The 14312-nt window shown below is 37.7% G+C and overlaps 1 protein-coding gene across 4 annotated transcripts; it reads left to right on the top strand.

Moving 5' to 3' along the window:
* The first annotated feature begins 4917 nt into the window (after nucleotides 1-4917).
* On the top strand, nucleotides 4918-14212 carry LOC117417042 (glycogenin-1-like). Of its 4 annotated transcripts, none has more exons than XM_059034460.1 (8): nucleotides 4918-5057; nucleotides 6487-6622; nucleotides 7176-7350; nucleotides 8056-8218; nucleotides 10396-10522; nucleotides 11891-12110; nucleotides 12345-12395; nucleotides 12799-14212. In XM_059034460.1, the coding sequence occupies exons 1-8, from the start codon at nucleotides 5051-5053 to the stop codon at nucleotides 12922-12924; spliced, it is 1005 nt and encodes a 334-aa protein (XP_058890443.1). In that variant the 5' UTR covers nucleotides 4918-5050; the 3' UTR covers nucleotides 12925-14212. The 4 variants fall into 4 exon arrangements, with proteins under 4 accessions (XP_058890443.1, XP_033884607.1, XP_058890444.1 ...); XM_034028716.3 differs by having other exon boundaries at nucleotides 12762-14212; XM_059034461.1 differs by lacking the exon at nucleotides 12345-12395.
* The last annotated feature ends 100 nt before the right edge of the window (nucleotides 14213-14312 follow it).

Here is a 14312-nt window from a genome sequence, read left to right as displayed (position 1 = left end):
TCAAGAGTACGCTCCATAAGAAATGTGTGATGCGTGCCCATTTAGTAAAGCTCACAGTCATTTACTGCAAAGGAAATTCAAAACTGTCACGTCGCTGTTTGGGGCAAGGCCCAATCAAGAACCATTATCAACTGAATGTCAATGGTTGGAAAACTCACAAGATGAGATCTCATCACCAGACCTCGGCACTGCAGTGTATATGTCTAGATTCTACTCTGACCATTTCAGAAAAACTGGTCAAATGAACATGTGAAAAACTAAGGAATAGGAACACTGGCTGAACTGGTGTATTAAGAAGTGACTGCTTCCTGGTAACTAATTCCCTGATGTGCTATAGTTCAAACTCACTTGCTGAAATCAGACCATCTGACTTATAACAGAGGTGCCTGCATTCAGCAATTTATATACAGCAGCTTTATATGTCAAATACTTGCAAAACCTTAATTAGAGTAAAAAGAAAAGTGAAGAACCACAGTGTGACAAGACTGAGGTGATGCTAATTGGCTCCCAACAACTGCTGTGCAAGGTCATTGATTTTAGTTTGGCTGTGGAAGGCACTGACATTAGAGCTTCACCTCCAGGCGAAACTTGGGTAGTATTACCAATTCCACCTTATCGTTTGAAGCTCATGTTAGAAATATAACTAAAGTGTCAGTCTTTCATCTGCGTAACATTGCCCGGCTATGATCATTTTTGTCCTCATCTTTTGCTGAGAAATTAATTAATGTATTCATCTCCTCAAGATTGGACTACTGCAATGCGCTTTGGACTGGGGTTTCTGTTAAAGGACTCAATAGGCTTCAGTATGTGCAGAATTCTGCAGCCTGGGTTTTAACTCATACCTCTTCTTGTGAGCACATGTCACCTGTACTGTATAAACTGCACTGGCTGCCTGTGAGGTATCGGGTTGACTACAAAATTCTGATCCTTACCTGTAAGGCCTTAAATGGTGCTGCTCCTGTTTATTTGAGGGATTTATTGCAAGAGTACATTCCAGCATGCAATTTAAGATCCATGAATGCCGGATGTCTTATACAACTTAGGACTAGGCTCCGTACTATGGGAGACCAAGCTTTTTGTAGTGCTGCCCTGTGACTATGAAACATGCTGCCCAGATCTATTCGAGATTCTGAGTCTCTGGATATTTTTTAATCTCGCTTGAAGACACACCTTTTTAAGGTAGCTTTTGCTGATTTATTTTAACTTTTGATTTGTTTTATTGAACTGATATTTTATCTATAATCTTTGTATATTGTATGTTTGTATTGTTGTTCTTGTACAGTGCTTTGGGTCTGAGAAAAGTGATCTATAAAAACAATGTATTATTATTATTATTATTATTATTATTATTATTATTATTATTATTGCAGAAAGGGGGACCAGTAATACTCCAAAGAGATAAGAAAGAGTGCATTGGTTAGCACTCATTTAAAGCCCACAACAAGCCATATATAATTAATCATATTATGTGTTACCTTTGGAATCTGTGGTGAAAATATGCTAGCTGTATTTGCTGTAAAATGTTATCAAAACATTTCGGGGAAAATTGCTCCAGTAGTACTGCAATAGTATTTCAGTATCATGCAGTACTTTGTACACAGTACCTTTTCAATATGCTTCGATTTGAATATGCAGTAGTGTCAGGGCCGTTTTAAACACTTATGGGGCCCTGGGCAAACATCTGCGGGTGGGCCCCCTATTTATTTTTCCATATTTTCCATATTTACACCCCCCATGTTCAGATTATAGCAATTTTAAATATGTATACTATTAATTTCAAAGCAATACCTTACGTGCCTTTTGGGTGGCAAATGTGTGAATAATGTCTGTGTAGTCAATGCTGCGAAGTATGTCCGATTCAGCACTCATTATTTTAAGATTTGTGAGACGACTTTGGGTCATAGTAGTCCGTTGCAAGTTTTTGATCAGCTTCATTTTCTAAAAAGATTGTTCACCAGAACAGTTAGTGATCATTAGTGTGAGATAGATCTTCAAAGCAATTTCTGTGTTAGAGAAAGTAACCTGAACATCGTTGTCAAGTATGACATTATACATAAATTGATCCAGGCTACAGTCTTCTTTTTTTCTGATACAAAAAGACAGACAGGAATGACTGGAAGTGAATTAACTCATGGCCAAAATTGATATCCAGATCACGCTTGTCCGACAACTTATTTGAAGCAATTCTAATGGAGCCAGGGTCCATTGTTGCAAAGTTTAGAAAGAATCCAATCATCACATACTTTGCTGTAGGCCGCTAGCCGATGTTCCAGGCATACAAAAAGCCTGTTGATACACCGCAGAAAGGCCTTAATACGAAATGCCTCCTTTGGTGTCAGCTCAGCCTCAGCTTATTCTGCATGACCATAGTCAAGTGGCTGCTGACGCACATTGCGACAATGAGCTCGATGTTGTTCCACAACATATTCTGTTCCTGAAAGACGCCTGCCAGCTTCTTCAAATTCATAAAATTGATCACGTTGTTGCTGGACAAAATCTTTGAGTGACTTCAAAACACCAACTACAGCATTTAAATTGCATTTTACTGCCTGCAAAGTTTTGCTGCTGTTGTTGAAGCGCTGCAAGATAAGATTCCAGAATTTTGCAAAAATTCCTGTCTCAAGTTTCCTCATTTGATCATATAGTCCTCATGCAGTACTGTGACATTCTGGCTTCTCAAGACAGTCTGTTGACATCACCAGCAAAATGTCCATGATATTTTCATAGCCATTGACTAGTGCTTGACAAGCATCTGCATGATACGACCAACGTGTGTCACTCAGTTTCTTCGGCATTGAAATAGAAAGGGCCTTTTCCTTCAGTTTGTCTTTCAGTTTCTTATACCGCCCAGTTGAGAAGTGAAAAAAACATATAGTGTCTGTACAAAGTTAAAAAACGCTACAGCTTCATTGCACAAATTTGCAGCATCCTTGCCCACAAGATTCAAAGAATGTCCAAAGCAAAGCACATACTGCGCAAGTTCATTCAGGTTACCTGTTCTAGCCTGCATGCCCTTGTAGCGATCAGACATGTTACTCGCAGTGTCATAGCTTTGGCCATGGCATTCCTGTATGTCGAGCTCAACTCCTTGAAGAAATGTCAGAAATGCATTTGTCATTTCTTCTCCCTTGTGCCCTGTTGACTCAAGAAAAGTTACAAAGCGCTGCACAGGCCGATTTCCTTCAAGGTATCGCAAAACAACAGTAAGTCGATCATGGGTGTTGTCTTCACGTGAATCCACAGATATTGAATAGTATTTTGCCGTTTTAACTCGATCAGAACATCTAAATGTTTTGACCATGATCTGAATCAGTTCCTTGCACAATAGTTGTCTCTTGTCTTTGTTAGCTTTAGTCTGAATGTCCTAAGAATGTGTCATACTCCACGATCAATTCCAGTAGACCAAGGTAGTTACCACTGAAAGCCAGCCCGCTGCTTCGCTTCGATGTTCACTCCATTTGGTCCACCTTGCGCAACAACAGCTTCAGGGGAGGCCCATCAACAGATCCAGGTGCATCAGCAGGTCTAGCTGTATCACGTTGTGCAGAAAATGCACTTGCAGGTGCCAGAAAACTACTCATTTTGGGTAGTTTCTTCTTCCGCTTCTCCGCTCCACTTGAATGCTTCGTCATGATGATGAGGTGCGACTTGTTTGTTTTTTCTCACCCATTTTTTTAACACTGGGGAGTTTGAGGAGAGAGGTGAGCGTGCAACCAACTACGCCACAGGCTGTAAAGAAAATAGAAAAGCAGCTTCGGTCTCTCTCAATCCTACATAACACAGCCAGACACTGTGCCACAAATGTAAGACTCCCCCAGCAGGGTTGTCGTGTCTTATTTTATTTAAACACCACTCACACATTGGTCTGGGGTTCTTTTCTCGGTTTATTCAACAAATACAGTAGACAAAAAAGGTTGAATAATCTTATATCTTGCAAGAGGGTGGCATTGTGGTGACCTCTGTGAGTAACAGATACACATTATCATCAGGCCCTGCCGCCTCCCCACGTGCTACATCATATCTTGGCAAAACAGTACAATTTAACATGTTCTGTACTTAACACAAAACACAGTATTTTACTTAATCAACAATAACAAAATCATACTTTTATTACGTGAAAGTACACACACCCGCTATTTCACTTTTCAGCATTCCAGTCAATCTGCGCAACTCGGCAGATACTCTGACATACAACTCTCTCCATCCAGAGATTTTCGCCTTCTGCCGAACCCATTCTGATGCAACCTTTGTTAACTCAGTGTTAATATATATATATATATATATATATATATATATATATATATATATATATATATATATATATATATAACCATTCTGTTTTAAACACCCAGTTACACAAACAAAAAAATTTAAGAAGTTTGGAAGCCAACAAGTGTTACACAAACAAAACCCTAGATTGGAAGGGGCCCCCTGTCACCCAGGGACCCTGGGCAGCTGCCCCTTTTGCCCTGTGGATAGTGTTGGAGCATAACTGCATATAAAATAAATCTGTGTAGCACAACACACACTTCTAGGAATCCCATGACATTCTTGTAGCGGTATATTTGACAATAAAACTCAACGTGAGTGTTGTGTGGTACTGCAGCTTTAAAAACAAAACGTAGTTGATATGTTTTGGTAAACAGTGTAGTGCATACGTAATGTTATCATTAGAGTAGCAGGTCATTATTTTATGGCGCAGCAGCAGTGGGTTACAATTTGGAAATGAAATAACACATTAAATAAATATGCATATCGTTATATTTAATAGAGCAATTTCTACAATGATCAATCACTTTAAAATTGGACTGGGGGGATGCATAACTTTTTACTATAAAAACTAGAAAAAACGTAAATTAACATATCATTTTCCCAATTCAAATGTTTCCCTCGTGTGTGGAATGAAGCCAGAGTGAAGATCACGTGACAGTTCCAGCATATAAAAAAGAAACTGCATTATATTACAAACACACTGCTGCGGTTTCCACTCGGCAGTAATTTGGCTGCGTTTGACTGTTTGCAGTAGCATTGCTACAGAGATACAAACACCATGACAGGTAGGGGTATTACACAAATTATTATTATTATTGTTATTATTATTTGTAAAGATTTCTGTGAACTTGGCTCAGTTATAATATATTGCGAGCTCGTAGAGCCTACCAAAGTGTTTTTCGTGATGCTACAATTTAGAAGCATACTGAAGATATGTATAAACTATGTCTTTCAAAATATTTGCGATAAACTGACCGCCCTGATACTTAACCAGACTAAGCTCAGATAAACACCCCGGTAAACCGGACATCATAGAAACCACGAAGTCCTGTTTGTGCTTTCCCGAACGTGAAACAAACTTGCCAATAAATACGTGTAGTCCAGTACTAGGCCTACCTATGGAATACGTTACGAATGCCCTTCTTCACAGACTCTAACAAGGTAAATATAGCGATATTTGTTTTCGAAAAGATTATCGTAACATTTATTTTACCATTTTCTGGCAGAGAGATGTCATTAGATTCTAAGTACAGGCGCGCACGTAGCAGTATACGCGGAAATAATACTTTCTTAAAGTTGACTAAGTTTGATAACCTCTGAAGCCTAAGCACTTAGTTTACACACACTATTTAATATACCAGCATGTCCCGTTTGGTCAAAATATAAAAGTAACCTTTATTTCCAAGATCACTAATATATATATATATATATATATAATTTGTCAGATGTCTAGTGCTGCTAGAACGCTGTACTGTACTGGGTCATTGCAAAGTTTGTCAAGATAACCAGGCAGTAATGTAATGTGGATTGAGCACAAATATGAAGCCGTAACTACGTACATATGGTAATGTCGGTTGATGAAGTGTGTGTTTTCTTTAAATGCTATCGTATACATTTTGGTGGGCGTTTGGTGCACTTTGCGCTTGCCTAATTTTTAATATAGCTTGGCATTTAAGTGGAAGACCAAATGGATATAGTAAATGTAGTACAGCTTACGGTACAGTAGTTGGGTAGGCATGTCAGTATGCCATGCATACTGTTGTGTTTAAACATAGTAAGGTTTATTTGGCTGGTTAGAACAGTTGACTTAACATCTAACAATGGCATACGGCTTAGAAAACTGCCTGTGGAGTCATATTGCCAAGTATATTGTAATTTTCCTAGAAAATAGATAACGCTTCAGTAGGAGAAATGCAATTTATTTTTTAAAATAATTTTCATAATGAACAAAATATAGTTTGAAGACAATTTTGACCTAGGTAATTTGGGTGGTGCTACTTGAAGGTGTGCTGTTTATTTACCTTTTAGGTTGCCAGGTCAGTTTCAATGGCAGGTAGTCTTTCACACCACTCAATCACTAACCTGAAATACAAGCTGAGGTGTCAGTATATTCCAGTAAAAATATACAGCCAGGCGTGTGACTTGTGTGCATGTCTTTCGGATGCATTTTATAGTACAGCATGTGAGGCATCCTATGTGCTTTCTTGTTTACAGACCAAGCCTTTGTCACATTGGCCACAAATGATGCCTATGGGAAGGGAGCACTGGTGCTTGGCACATCGCTGCGGAACCATAGAACTTCAAGAAAGCTGGTGATCATGGTTTCACCTCAGGTCTCTGAGCCCATGAGGTAAAACAGTAGCATGGTGGTTATTATTATTATTATTATTATTATTATTATAATAATAATAATAATAATAATAATAATAATAATAATAATAATAATAATAATAATAATAATAATAATAATAATAATAATTATTATTATTTTATTTCTTAGCAGACGCCCTTATCCAGGGCGACTTACAATTGTTACAAGATATCACATTATTTTTACATACAGTTACTTTATTTTTTACATACAATTACCCATTTATACAGTTGGGTTTTTACTGGAGCAATCTAGGTAAAGTACCTTGCTCAAGGGTACAGCAGCAGTCTCCTCCACCGGGGATTGAACCCACGACCCCCAAAGCTAACCACTACTCCACACTGCAGCTATTATATAGAATACCTAATGATTGATTACATGGAATGGTTGCATCAGTACTTTATATTTTCCTCCTTTTATTTCCCAAATACCTTTATTGTTTTTAGTGTGTGTATGTAATGTAATATATAATATATATAATTATATATATTATTACACACACACACACAATTTCTTCTCATCCTCCCATTAGAGCAGTGCTTCAGAAGATCTTTGATGAAGTAAGGCTAGTGGACGTATTGGACAGTGGGGATTCTGCACACTTGACCCTAATGCAGAGACCTGAGCTGGGTGTTACATTAACTAAGCTTCACTGTTGGACTCTAACACACTACTCCAAATGTGTATTTATGGATGCAGACACAATGGTAAGTAACTCCTCTTTTATCCATTAGACATTTTTTACGTTGTATTTTTATTAGATATTGAACTGCTAAACATACCTTGGGTGACTTGTGTTCCATATGAAATCACATCAGGGTGTGCAGCAATTTTGAGTCTTGGATTCTGGGTGAGTGGATCATAGGGATAACCAAGCTCTCCAATGCAGAGTTAATCCTGGGCACATTTTTAAAGCTTCATACAATGATGTATTGCTCAAACATCATATATATGATTTATTATAAAACCCAGTCACCACCAGGTCAATAGGTGATTTAATATGTCACATGTGCAGTCTCCTATCAGAAAGCAGGGTGCTCCAATACAGTATATTTGACCATGCAGACCTAAAGATAAAATGTCATCCTTTTGTAGAACCTGAAAGTGATTCTAATATTATGGTCTGGCTGGATAAAGCAAGCTTGCCAAGCACGTTCCTGGTTGATGGGATAATGCACACATGAAATACTCGGCTAAATAGTTAGTTTACTGCATTTTGAATATAACAAAAGGAGGAAGAAAATAAATCCTACAGACGCGTACTACTGTAAAGGATCACTGGTCTGGCCTTCCAATGGAATCTCTGATTTTAAACCTGGCATGCATATGTAAAGCACACATGCATGTTAAACAAAACTAGTTTTCTCTGTTTAGGAATGTTTTGTTAAATCTCTGTTCTCTACCATTTCTAGGTTTTGTCAAATATTGACGAGCTCTTTGAGCGAGAAGAATTATCGGCTGCACCAGACCCCGGCTGGCCAGACTGTTTTAATTCTGGATTATTTGTATTTCGACCTTCCAATGAAACCTACAATCAACTCCTACAGTTTTCTTCAGAAAAAGGAAGCTTCGATGGTAGGTTACCTGACCCCAATCTATTCCTAAAACCTAAGGCTGTACATTTTGTTTAAAGGTTAAGTGTTGGTTTACACAAAACGTTTAATCTGAAACAATACATGCACATTTTCATTGAGAAAGTAGACTAGCTGTTTGTATTTAATCATCTGTTTTTAATTCTGGGGATTTCAATTTTACATGCATTTCTACATTTAATTACAGTAGTTCCAGTAGCATCAATATGTTCCAAGTGTCACCACAAACTCGACGCAGTTCAACTTGTAAATTAAGGCCAGTTTAAATACTTATGGATTTGTTATTTCGCCAAACTGCCACACATTGTGGTGCCGCATTATTTTTTTCTTTTGTCTATCTTGAACTCCAGACCTTTCTGAACACACAACTTGCTTAATTTTGAAATGCCCCCTCAAACTTTCAGACTTTACAGGCTGCAGCATGGATTACATGGCTTAGTTATGGATAAGCTTTGCTGCCTAAGATAAGCTAGCTACATATTGCAATACTACTAGTTGTATGTATTTATTAAACTCTGTACCCTAGCTTACTGATATAGGAGAAAAATAACAATCCATTCTTTCTCCTTTCCTGCGTTGTAATCAAAATTGGCATTTTGGTGACGGGTATCTGAATGCCATAAGCCCCTCGGTTTAATATGATGCCAAGATGAATTTATTTCTAAGTGTCAAGTCATCTCTTGGAAATGAGATGGCTTTAAACCAATATACGGTTATAAAATGGCTAGCATTAAGGAAGCCCAGAGGGGTTTTGTTCAGCAAAACATTCGTTTACAAACATCCTGCTTATTTTAAACCCAGGGAGTTGTCCAGTGATGGCACAGGCCCGAGATTCCTTGGGTTATTGAACTCCCAGATGTATACTGCTTCTGGGATGCTTGATTGGTGAATTGAACAGTGATTAAAAACAGTAGCATTGTCCATGGCAGATGATTGAGTAGCTAGAGTAGGTCTCATTTACCTGAAGCTTAGCAATTTAACAAATTTCAACCCAATAAAATATTGAACTTGCAAGCATTTGTACAAGAGGCGGCACCACTCAGTATAAATCACTATTTTGTCATTGTCAAGTTCCAACATCTGCTCAACTTAATGTTTGATAGACTGCTTACAAAACTATTCAGGTTGTACAATGCTGAAGCATTGAATTGACCAATTTTTACTTTTATATATATCTTCCACTCCAGTAAATCTGCATGGAGGCATGGCTTGCTTTCATCTCTATTTCGTGCTCTGATGGGTGACGCTTTGCAAGCATTCCAGCTTAAATATTTTCATATCATTCATTTTGACAATAGTGGCCCACTAGAGCAGCTGAACAGCAGCTTCTGTTTCAAGTGCTATTCTTGCTAAATTGTGCTGGGACATGTAACAGTTTAAAAGTGAGCAAAGGAACCTTGAAGTTGTGTGAAAATCCACTTCTGTTGCGATAACCAAGACATGCCCCCTTCAGTACGGAACTTGGAGGGGTGGGGGGTGGGGGTGGGGATGGTATGTGGGGTGTTTTTTTTTTTTTTTTTTTTTTTTTTTTTTTTTGGCAGGTTAAGTTTTTGGAGTGGTTCACACAATTCTGCTTGATTGGTTCTAAATAATCACATATTCATGCAGCAGTAATGCAAGCTTCAATTCTAAAGGCTTGTTTTTAGAATATCATTGGCATTCACTGCCTGCCTGGTGTGACTTTGGGGCAGTCTCTAGCAGTGGGCCAAGTAAAGTAGGCCAGAACAATTAGTGAGGGAGTTGCAGGTGTTCTGGATCACTGAGCTGTCGTATTAACTGAATATACAGTTTTATTTTTTTTTGTTTGTTTAATGACTTTCTGAATCAAGACCTTTTGATCAGTTAGAACATGTAGGTGTAGACCAAATATATGTAATTGTTGGTATTACATATAGCTCTAATCTTTTGGGTGGTTTTATCTTTTTTTGTATAAAGCTTTAATTTACATGTGCTGTTTTTTGTTCCTAATGTGATTTACAGTGCAATAGAAATCCATTTAGGTTTGTGTAATAGGATTGAGGATATTAACACTAGCGGTAACCTCTGCTACTTAATCTGTAAGAAGTTAATGGGGGGTGGGGGCGACTTGTCTTTCATTTTGTGGAGTGACTGTAACCAAAGCCAATTTTGTATTTATATAATTTTGTTTTAATTTGTCAGGTGGAGACCAGGGGATTTTGAACAGTTTCTTCAGCAACTGGGCAACAACAGACATACAAAAACATCTGCCATTTATTTACAACCTAAGCAGTGTAGCCATTTACTCCTACTTACCAGCATTTAAACAGTAAGTACTTTAGTATAAAGTGTTTTATAAATTGAACTTGTCCATTTTTTTAAACTGCTTAATGAAGATTTCCGTATACCCCTAACACGCCAACCATTCATCGTTGGCATCTAGAACAAGATCTGTGCTTAACTTCTACCTGATAACTGTCCATCTGATCAGAATATAATTAAAACCTCATGGTACAAGTCTCAAATAAAAACCTATTGTGTGAAATGTTCTCAAAGATTTGGCAGTTCTACAGAAATCTGTGGATGTTTGTCAACTGTAAAAGTACTCGTAACAGGCAGTGTTGTGTGGTACACTGTTGGAACGGATTCTGTCCCCTGTTGTGAGATTGGGTTAGAAGCTCTAAAATCAAGAATTCAGATGAGCCAGGCTCTTTTGCATAGTGGTTAAGGTGTTCTCTTGTGAGGTGCGGGTTGCATGTTCACACCAAGCCTCTGCCTTGTAACTATCAAAACATCTAGTGGTCACTACTGCTAGAAGGGCAGTACCTTCTCCAGAATCCACATAATCGGGGGACTATGTTATTAAACTGCACTTTTAAAAAATGCTGGGAAACTATAAATCTATCTGTGCTGTTTTAAATGCTCCTTAAAACAGATCTTCTATAGCCTACTCAAGTATTTGAAATGGTCAGCTGTACACTTTGAAGTTTCCAACACTTCACTTTTAAAGTTAAGCAGAAACTTCAAAAAAACATACATTTTAATCCTGAATAATGGATATACAGTCGCATGACATTTCTTTGGACCTACTGTGGTATGACCTCGGGTTACTGTAGATTGGAGCAGTAGCTAGCAGAAGCATTACCAGTGCTGGCTGCCTGTCAAAACATGGGCCTCACAGATACCAATGACTAAAAATAGGTTGACACTTGCATATCTGAAGTGTAAAATAGAACTGAACCTCTACTGCTCCTCCACAGCCGCCTTGTTTTGTCCTCTCAATTTAAACACATAGAAACTATGACTACACAAGATACATTTTTAATCTTTTTTTTTTTTTTTTTTTTTTAAGTGCTGTATTGATAGTCAAACATGTTTAATAACTTGTATATATTTAAGTTAACTTTTAAAATTGTGATTTGCTATAAGTCATGGTTCTGTGAGTAATTTGTATGTAAAATTTAACATTGTGTTCAGGATACATCCCTAGTAAACTTTTAAATTGCATGTGTTTTCCATAATTTTCCATCCCCTGATGTGCAGGTACTATGTTTTAGGAAGTATTGAAAATCCTAGCAATTGTAGAAAAATAACTTCGGTCAACAAGCTTGAATTTTGTCCTTTCTGGGCGTGGGTAACTCTTGACAAGGAATGGTATTTTTTTGGTTTTCTGACTAATCAGCCTTGTCTTGCATAGGTATGGTGCAGATGCCAAGGTGGTCCACTTCCTGGGAAGAGTTAAGCCATGGAATTGCAGATACGACTCAAAAACAAAGAGTGTGACTGGAGACAGCCAGGATCTACCCATGCTTCATCCAGAATTCCTGAACATGTGGTGGGACATCTTCTCTACGTCCATGCAGCCTCTGCTTGCAGAACATGGAGTGGTGATCCATTCGGAGCCTGTGTGCCAATCGGTACGTGTGTTTGTGTTGTAAACATATCCCCTGTTTAGGGTCCTAATTTTATAACCGCATTGCATCACAATTATTAAAAAAAATAGTGTACTTAAGAACAATTCGGAGCCGGTTTGTGTCTCCAACTTTTTTTATTTATTTATTTTTTAAATATGTAAATGGTTGTTGTGGCACACTTGCCACACTAACGATGCATCTTCCTTCCTTTCCATACCTCTGACAAAACCGTTTCAGCTCTCCAGTTTGGTCTCTACACTGGCATTCTCTTATGGCTTCTCTAGTGAGGTATGCAGACTCAAACCTAGGCCAGCCTCTGCTTGTGTTCATTCTTGCAGCTTTTTCTATCTTTAAGGTGTTTTTTTCTTTCATCAACTCTGCGTGTGTGCCCCTTGTATTGCATGATCGCTTATATCTTTTAAAGCCTAATATGGCAGTTAAGTCCAGGGACATTGGCAAATACTACAACGAATGCTTGTGCTGCCATAAATGAGCAGATGTTGGTTAATGTGGGATGATTCTAGATGTAGATCCACCAGTTTTAACATTTTATGTCTTGTATTTTGTAATGTTTGCCTATGTCAACTTATTTGATTTCTGTTCTTTAATTACTCTGCTTTTGGTGTATCTTGTGTTCTGCAATAATGATTTCAGGATGAAGCTACTGAAGCAGTGTCTCGTATCCACGTAGGTGCACCCCCACCTCCCCCTCCCATGTCCTCTGCAGAACGCAAGCAGAAGTGGGAACAGGGACAAGCAGATTACATGGGAGCCGACTCATTCGACAATATTCAGAAGAAGCTTGATGCCTACCTAAAGTGAAGTGTATTTACTGTTTTCATAAACTTAGTGAACTTGCAGCTCTCTGGGAAATGATTCCAAAACTTATTAAATCTACAGAATTACGGTCCATATGCTTCTACTGATTTTGTTTACAGAGAATTACTGTAAGTAAAACTGGACAGACTTTGTGTAGTGTGTTTTGGTGGTTGTTTTTTAAACCTGTTTTTCCAGCGTTTGACACCTTTTGACATGGTTATATCAAATTAATGCCTTTTTAAACGCTGACTAGAATGTATGTTTAAATGTAACGTGCCCTAGGTCACCTGAAAAGGTAGTTTTTTCACAACTGTTAGCCGTAGCAGGCAGCAAAGAATTAATCAACTTGCCAGAAAATAAGTTTTTTTTGACAATTCAGTAACTTTGTTAATTTATGCACCAGTGACTTTTCTCCCTTTTATTGGTAACGGTCAACCTGATCTTTTTTTTTTATTCAGTATAAACACATCGTATTGGGTATCTATTCAACAAAAAGGAAAGTCTTATCCCCTTAAGCTAGTGGTTCCTCTAGATCTAAAATTGTTTCAGAATAGTACACCTTTTTTCAGATTTGGTCTTTTTTTTAAAAATAAAAAATAATGAAGTCTTGAATATTTGATCACTTATACTACAAAAGGGAATAAGGTGGCTTTTAATTTAAATTAATTGATTCTGATCTTCTGGCTGTTTCACACACCTCCAATTTGGTAACAACTGCCATGATGTCTTCAGTATTAATGTTAAATTGGAACTTGCTGTTAAGTCTACTTTGTAAATATGTTGCATGCTTAAGATGGTTAGACAGACTTGACTATATCCAAGTAAAGCAGATTTGTAGTACATCCTTGTGGCTTACTAGTGAATATGCAAGCCCTGAAGGACAAACTTTCCTGCTGCCTTGGATTAATCTAGTTTGTAAAAGACACTTTACTATTGCACTGACGTAGGGTCAAGTGAGGTATAGCCATTGAACATTTAACTTTGCAGTTCTTACCTTTTGCAAGTCCTGTTTTCATGCATTGTTCAAATGAATAGTCAGTATTGCATGGACCTTTTACACTGCAAAACACTCCAACTTCAAAATATGTTTGCTTAAGGCTGTCTCATGCTACAAATTTGTCAGGAGTATTAAGTGTTCACTGATGTATCTATACTGGCACTGAAGCAAAAGCAGTCATTATGAAGTTTATCAAAGTCTGTTGGCTTTACAACTGAACTGCTGCATGTTTCCTGTACCATAGCACTTTATTTGCAAAATAAAAAAAAACTAGTGCTGTGAAACTATGTATTGTAGTTTGATTTATGGTGTGTTGTGTTGTACAGTGGATTTTGTTTTTATCTTCTATGCAGTGTTTGAAAACGCTGCTTTTAAATTTGAAGAAATTG

Source organism: Acipenser ruthenus, chromosome 12 (genome assembly GCF_902713425.1).
Source record: "Acipenser ruthenus chromosome 12, fAciRut3.2 maternal haplotype, whole genome shotgun sequence".
NCBI lineage: Eukaryota > Metazoa > Chordata > Actinopteri > Acipenseriformes > Acipenseridae > Acipenser > Acipenser ruthenus.
Note: the sequence above shows the minus strand (reverse complement) of the source record. Positions and strands in the feature narration are given on the sequence as shown.